This window comes from Micropterus dolomieu, linkage group LG18, assembly GCF_021292245.1.
Source record: "Micropterus dolomieu isolate WLL.071019.BEF.003 ecotype Adirondacks linkage group LG18, ASM2129224v1, whole genome shotgun sequence".
NCBI lineage: Eukaryota > Metazoa > Chordata > Actinopteri > Centrarchiformes > Centrarchidae > Micropterus > Micropterus dolomieu.
This window is the reverse complement of record NC_060167.1, coordinates 87,940-95,439: the sequence shown is the minus strand read 5'-3', so window position 1 is coordinate 95,439 and position 7,500 is coordinate 87,940. Positions and strand designations below refer to the sequence as shown.

Here is a 7,500-nt window from a genome sequence, read left to right as displayed (position 1 = left end):
TACACGTTACTATTAAATTAACAATATACTTTTAATTTAATGTTCTAATATTATACTAATCCAGTCATTGAGACCAGTTCCTCCTCCAGGTTGTGCCTGTGCTGCAGCGCCTACACTACTTATTTATTCATCACTCAGTTTATTCTCTTCATCTTTGTTCCCTCCTGCCCTGTTTGAATTTTGTTGTATTGATCAAGTGGACGGTGAAAGTTATCACACACATCACTGCAGGCAAAGCTCACATTATCTAGTTTAAACCAACTAAAACACAAAATGACACAAAATGTAACGTTGTGCACAGAAACCTCATAGTTTATTTAAGACACAGAAAATCAGACCTTCACATAGAAAACTGTTGGCCCGGACAGACTGTTAACTGTTAACTGGCAACTGAGAAAGTTGGTTTATGCTTCAATTTTTAGGTGGCGTTACAACCTGATGACATATAGGCAATAAATATGTTCTAAATATATTTCAATTCCTTTTAAAAAATCCAAAATGTCACTTCTAAAGGTGTGTGTCTGATTTAATCGGTTACAGCTCAAAGTGGCGCAGAAGTCTTAAAATATGTTGAAATAGTCTTGAAAAGGTGAATTTTACTTCAGGATTCCTGTATATACCCTGTACCCCCTAAACTTAACTTAACCAAACCTTCGAACTTTAAACCAAGTCTCCACTCTAACCTTTAATAATTAACATTATGAGAACCTGCGTTTTGTCCCCAAAAGGACGGCGAGTCCCCACAATGTGACTGTGAAAACAGATTTATGTCCCCACAACATGAGTAAAACTGAACCATCTTCTTCTTCTTCAGGGGTTTTACCGGGTCAGTCCCCGTTAGCTCTGCCATGATGATATCTTTTCCACTGCAACCCTGTCCAGCTGTGAGGCTGCAGTGGAAACAATGTGGTCAGTGGGGCCCTTAACAGGTTATTGTGGCCATGATCGGGACATGTCTTAGCTGGACTTGTTTCTGGTCTCTGGTCCTCCTGTTCTTACACAGTTAAATGTTGTGTAACCTGCAGTCTGGGGTAGGGGGGCGCTGAATGACACAGTCCTTCAAACACCCTGATGTTGTTTCAGAGGCCAGCCTGCCAGGAGAAGATATGGCCGACGACAACAAAAGCTGCCACTGTGAGTTCGTCCCTCAGGATCTGACCCCGGGGTTAAAGGTCACCATCAGAGCCATCTGGTACGAACTGTTTCTGTTTATTTTCATTCAGAAAATCATTTTTATTTCTCAGTTTATCTGCTCATCATTCATCGCTTCACTCAGTTTATTTGCTGGTTATTATGTACTGAACTCATTCTGCTTTTTATTCACGTTATTTTTTGTTTGTTTTTGATTTATTTGTGCTCACCCCAGGGTCAAAGGCCACCATCAGCTGTTGGGTAAGAGCCGTCAGTCTGACCTCCAGTTAGATCCATGGTTTTCACTGTTTTCTGTTGTCTGCCTCTAAAGCTCCACTGTCATGCTGTTAAACATCATTTTATTATTATTATTATCATTATTATGCTTGTTGTTGGTGTCTGTCCTGCAGAGTAGTGTTGTTTAGTCTTCTTACAGCTCCTCACCTGTTGATTATGTGAAGTTAAAGTTTCACCTTCAGATCTTTCCATTCCTTCCTCCAACAGGATCAGTTCTGTGAAGTTCATACAGTCTGGTATCAGAACCAGATTCTGAATGACAAAACAAAAACCAAAACCTCCTAAGAAGACCAGCAACCCTCAGCATGTCTAAAAGTGTAGTATTAGTGTGTTCTGGATCCATCCACCCATTTTCTGTCACTCCTGGTCCTGGTCCAAGATAAGTGACTAAGCAGCAGACTGAAGGTGTGGCCACACATTAGGACCGTATCAACGATGATGATTGGGATTTGTGATGACTGATGGGACCAAGTTGGACCAGGTCTGATCCCGTTTGGGTCAGTTGGTGCTGACAGATAAAGTCATACAGACTGTGATATGTAAAGAGTCTGATCGAAGTCTTCAGATCCAGTCGCTGCCAGCTGTTTTCACGTTTTTTTTTATATTGGCGATAATGTCAGCGACCAATGATGTCACTTGTGTGTCTCCAAGGAAGAAGTACCTGTAAATAAACAGCTCTACCTGAAGTTAGCTCCATTTTACAGGATCTCATCAAGCACAATCACAGATGTCGCTGCATATCAACAAGCTGCTGGTTGGTGTTCAGGTTTGTTTTGGTACAGCGGTCTGGACTCGAAACGCCTTTCTAGTCTTCTGACACTACATCACATTCACCCGTTCATACACATTCAGACACTGATGGCACAGTCATCGGGAGCAATCTGAGGTTCAGTATCTTGCCCAAGTACACTTCGACATGCAGACTGGAGGAGCTGGGGGATCCAACCGCTATCTTCCGATTAGTGGGCAACCCGCTGTACCTCCTGAACCATAGCCACCCAAGGTCACGTGACTGTGTTCTGGTGGGCTCTGCGGTGTTGTCCTCCAGTTGGACGTCTCCAGGATACCTACTAAGGAAAGACCCTGATGTTGAACGACCTCAGTTGAGTCCTTTCAACATGAAGGAGCAGATGTTCTCCTTCTCGCTGAATCCAGACACCCTACCAAGGAAACTCATTTCAGCTGCTGTGATCCAGCATCTCATTCTTTCAGTCCAGACCCAGTGTCAGAATTCAGTTCAGTTTTATTAATATTGGCCCATTTCATAATAGAAGTTATCCTATTGCACTAGCGATGGTGTCTGCCTCCTGAACCCAAACTGGAACCTGGTTCCACAGGAGAGGAGCTTGATAGCTGAACGCTCTGGCTCCTAGTCTACTTTTGGAGACTCTAGGAACCACAAGTAACCCTGCATTCTGGGAGTGCAGTGCTCTGGGGTAGTGAGGTACTATGAGCTCTTTAAGATAAGATGGTGCCTGACCATTAAGAGCTTTGTAGGTAAGAAGAATGATTTTAAATTCTATTCTGGATTTTACTGGAAGCCAATGCAGAGAAGCTAAAACAGGAGAAATATGATCTCTTTTCCTGGTTCCTGTCAGAACACGTGCTGAAGCATTCTGGATCAGCTGAAGAGTCTTAATGGACTTTTTCGAGCAGCCTGATAATAAGGAATTGCAGTAATCCAGCCTAGAAGTAACAAATGCATGGACTAGTTTTTCTGCATCATTTTTAGACAGGATGTTCCTGATTTTCGCAAAATTACGTAGGTGAAAAAAGGCGGTCCTTGAAATTTGCTTAATGTGAGTATTAAACGACATGTCCTGATCAAAGTGTTTCCTGATAATATTGCCTAAAGGAAGCATGTATAAAGTGAAGAGGATTGGTCCGAGGACAGATCCTTGTGGAACTCCATGACTAACTTTGCTGTGCGTGGAGGACTCATCGTTAACATGTACAAACTGAGGATACTCTGTAGGTCTGTGAGATGAATCTACAGAGACCAGTCTAGACTAGATAACCCAATCGGTACCTGTTAGAGCGTGAGACCACCTGAGCTCCCAGCCATCAGAGGTTGGATGACAGCTGACTTCCTGTTTTCTCTCCCTCTCTCAGTATCATGCGTTTCATGGTGTCTAAGAGGAAGTTTAAGGAGAGTCTTCGTCCTTATGATGTCATGGATGTGATTGAACAGTATTCAGCTGGACACCTAGACATGCTGGCCCGCATCAAGAACCTCCAGTCAAGGTAAGCCCTCTGACCCCTGCCATGTATATTTTAGGTTGCTTCAGCATCTCTTAAAAAGACACATGTACTAAAGGAAGTATTATTATAAAGTATTCTTAGTGGTAGTACGCTGCTAGTATTTTTAACAACCTGTCTACTGATTGGCAGGGTGGATCAGATAGTAGGCAGAGGAACACCAATCGCAGATAAGGACCGTCCCAAAGCAGCCAATGAGGAGCTTCCTGAGGACCCTAGCATGATGGGACGGTTGGGGAAGGTGGAGAAGCAGGTAACCAATGACACTCACTGAAAATACTTTGAGCAGAGTAGCACTGAAAATCTGAACCTGCTCACTTCTTGGTCTTCCGCTGGTCTTGCAGGTCCTGTCCATGGAGAGAAAGTTGGACTTCCTGGTCAACATCTACATCCAGCGAATGGGAATCCCTCAGGCTGAGACCGACGCCTATTTTGGGTCCAAGGAGCCGGACCCTGCCCCGCCCTACCACAGTCCGGTGGATCAGCTGGAGAAGAGCCAGTCCATTTCCAAGATCCTGCAGTCAGTCTACTATTACTGGGAAACCACAGAACCAGTATCAGCCAGGACCTGTTGTTTACATGCTGTTGTTGTTGATTGGGTGTTTACATGTTGCCATATTGTTGTTGTTTTCTTGTTGTTAACATGTTTATTACATGTTGTGTAGGGTGTTGCCTGGTGACCACGTTGAGAAGAATCGTTTTGTGACGAAGATGGTCCGTTCCAGCAGCTCCACCGGACACAGGAACTACAATGCCCCCACCTGCCCGCCCTCCACCTCCTGGCAGCCAATCAGCTCCCAGCTCCACCAGCAGGCCCCACCACCTCCCCAGCGTAGTCAAGGCAAAACTCCAAGTCCGGTGGGTGACGGGTCACTGGTTCGACTCCCACCTCCTCCGGCTGGAGAGAGGCAGGGCGGGAACCGATCGAACCGGCACAGCACCGGAGACCGAGGTGGGGCAGAGAGACCAGAGAGAAGAGGAGAGGGGACTGGCGGGACCGAAGGAGGACAGGAGGTGAAGCCGGACAGCGACACATCCATCTCCATCCCGTCTGTAGACCATGAGGAGCTGGAGCGCTCCTTCAGTGGCTTCTCCATCTCCCAGTCCAGAGAAAACCTGGACTTCCTCAACAACGACTTCTACTCCTCCTCCGCCGACCTGGGAGACCACCGAGGAGGAGGACGAGGAGGAGGAGGCGGCACCTCCCGCTGCGCCAACGTCCGTCCCTACATTGCAGAGGGGGAGTCGGACTCTGACTCGGAGCTCTGTGCCCCCTCGCCACACTCGGACCAGGCCTGGACCGGAACAAAGTAAGCTGAAGGTAAACTGGAACAGAACCAGCAGAACAGTTAAAATAATAATTAGAATGTGAATGAAAACCATGAAACTGTGAAAAAGGTCTTTAAATACCAGCTGGAGCTACAGAGTGAAGCATCATGGGAACTGTGAAAGGCGCAAAGCACTGGGTGTCACGGTGGTTTTTACCTGACCAGCAAATGTTTGTTCTCACTGTCACTGATTGGATCACTACTGGGACATGCTCACACCTGATTGGTTCATGGCTGGGAGACACTCACACCTGATTGGGTCACTGCTGGGAGACACTCACACCTGATTGGGTCACTGCTGGGAGACACTCACACCTGATTGGTTCATGGCTGGGAGACACTCACACCTGATTGAGTCACTGCTGGGAGACACTCACACCTGATTGGTTCATGGCTGGGAGACACTCACACCTGATTGGTTGCTTGTTTCCACGTTTAAGACATTTGTAAACACTATTATCAGCGTCACATAACCACAACTCACGATTGCATATAATCATCACATTTTAAAATCTTGACACAAAGCATCATGGGAACATGCATGACAGGCTGACGTATCACCATGCCAACACACTGTTGTTGTTTGTTTGATGTCTCTATTTCCTCTCCAGAGCTCAAACCCAAAATCATCCTGAGCTTTCAGCTGAAACCTGAACTTCTCTGCAGGGAGCTGTTGAACTGGCTCGAAGGTAATGAAGGGAAAGCACTGTTTCTGCCCTCTCTACCTGAGAGCTAGAATACACAAATTTCAATCTGCGTTCTGCCTTTAGATATTCTTCAGGTGAAAACAGACACAAACAAACTGTTTTTCCAGCTTCATAGTTTCTTGAATTTATTTAGATTTATTATTGTTGATAGTGATTAAATATACTGTCAATATTAACATTTATTGAACATTTACACTTGATTCAAAAGTCACACCAAATCACATGAATTCCACTAGCCAAAGCTGAAATGGTAGTTACTGCCACCCTGCTAAGCTACTTAGCTTTCAGCTGAACTAGCTGAAACATTTTCAGCTGTCATCTTTCCCTCTGTTCGTGCTGCCAGGAGAATATGGATCTGTTTATGCCCTCTCAAGTCTCTAAAAGTGTCTGCACGTTGTTCTCTCTGAACACTTTAAACACAGAGTTTAATTTGCTGCTTTTACTGTAATAATCCTTATATATGGCAGATGGTCTTATTTCAGATTATTTGTATTGTTCATGACATGAAAGTGCTTTGTTGAAATTACTGCGCATGGTCAGTATAGATTTACAATGATACTGAAATGGATAGAAATGAGTATTGAATCACCTTGAAGGACTTCGTCTGACGTGAGGCGTCCATGTTTGGGTGTTTCATGGAAACACATGACGTGAATACAGCATTTTTACATCACAATCAAGTTGCCATAGAAACATGAGTATGTACAGTATGATGTATTCATCACCAACTGTTAATTATAATATAATTAATATTCATTCATAAATCCAAAGAGTTGATTAAATAAAACAGTGACAGGAATGTACAAGACTTCTTTGTTGACAGACAGAAGCAGATCCGTCCAGCAGAGGACAGTCAGGAGGATCACCAAAATAAGTCTCTTTACTCCCTGCCCTGCCTTTCCCTTCCCTGCCACACCCTGACCCGCCCTGCCCTTCCCTGCCCTTCCCTGCCACACCCTGACCCGCCCTGCCCTTCCCTGCCCTTCCCTGCCGCGCTCTCCCCCACCCTACCCTGCCCTACCCTGCTCCGCCCTGCCCTGCCTTTCCCTTCCCTGCCACACCCTGACCCGCCCTGCCCTTCCCTGCCCTTCCCTGCCGCGCTCTCCCCCACCCTAACCTGCCCTACCCTGCTCCGCCCTGCCCTGCCCTGCCTTTCCCTTCCCTGCCACACCCTGACCCGCCCTGCCCTTCCCTGCCCTTCCCTGCCGCGCTCTCCCCCACCCTAACCTGCCCTACCCTGCTCCGCCCTGCCCTGCCTTTCCCTTCCCTGCCACACCCTGACCCGCCCTGCCCTTCCCTGCCCTTCCCTGCCGCGCTCTCCCCCACCCTAACCTGCCCTACCCTGCTCCGCCCTGCCCTGCCTTTCCCTTCCCTGCCACACCCTGACCCGCCCTGCCCTTCCCTGCCCTTCCCTGCCGCGCTCTCCCCCACCCTAACCTGCCCTACCCTGCTCCGCCCTGCCCTGCCTTTCCCTTCCCTGCCACACCCTGACCCGCCCTGCCCTTCCCTGCCCTTCCCTGCCGCGCTCTCCCCCACCCTAACCTGCCCTACCCTGCTCCGCCCTGCCCTGCCTTTCCCTTCCCTGCCACACCCTGACCCGCCCTGCCCTTCCCTGCCCTTCCCTGCCGCGCTCTCCCCCACCCTAACCTGCCCTACCCTGCTCCGCCCTGCCCTGCCTTTCCCTTCCCTGCCACACCCTGACCCGCCCTGCCCTTCCCTGCCCTTCCCTGCCGCGCTCTCCCCCACCCTAACCTGCCCTACCCTGCTCCGCCCTGCCC

At 47.8% G+C, this 7,500-nt stretch overlaps 1 protein-coding gene across 4 annotated transcripts in view; it reads left to right on the top strand.

Annotated features, from left to right (window-relative positions):
• The window catches only part of LOC123987208 (potassium voltage-gated channel subfamily KQT member 2-like), a 13,012-nt gene extending 6,304 nt beyond the window's left edge, over nucleotides 1–6,708 (top strand). For 3 of the 4 annotated variants that reach the window (XM_046075878.1, XM_046075876.1, XM_046075879.1), the window contains 6 exons: nucleotides 1,084–1,192; nucleotides 3,541–3,672; nucleotides 3,820–3,940; nucleotides 4,032–4,207; nucleotides 4,353–5,704; nucleotides 6,546–6,708. In XM_046075878.1, the coding sequence (XP_045931834.1) occupies nucleotides 1,084–1,192; nucleotides 3,541–3,672; nucleotides 3,820–3,940; nucleotides 4,032–4,207; nucleotides 4,353–5,001 (1,187 nt within the window). In that variant the 3' untranslated portion in view covers nucleotides 5,002–5,704; nucleotides 6,546–6,708. The remainder of the gene's footprint in view (nucleotides 1–1,083; nucleotides 1,193–3,540; nucleotides 3,673–3,819; nucleotides 3,941–4,031; nucleotides 4,208–4,352; nucleotides 5,705–6,545) is intronic. The other variant, XM_046075877.1, reaches the window with a different exon arrangement.
• The last annotated feature ends 792 nt before the right edge of the window (nucleotides 6,709–7,500 follow it).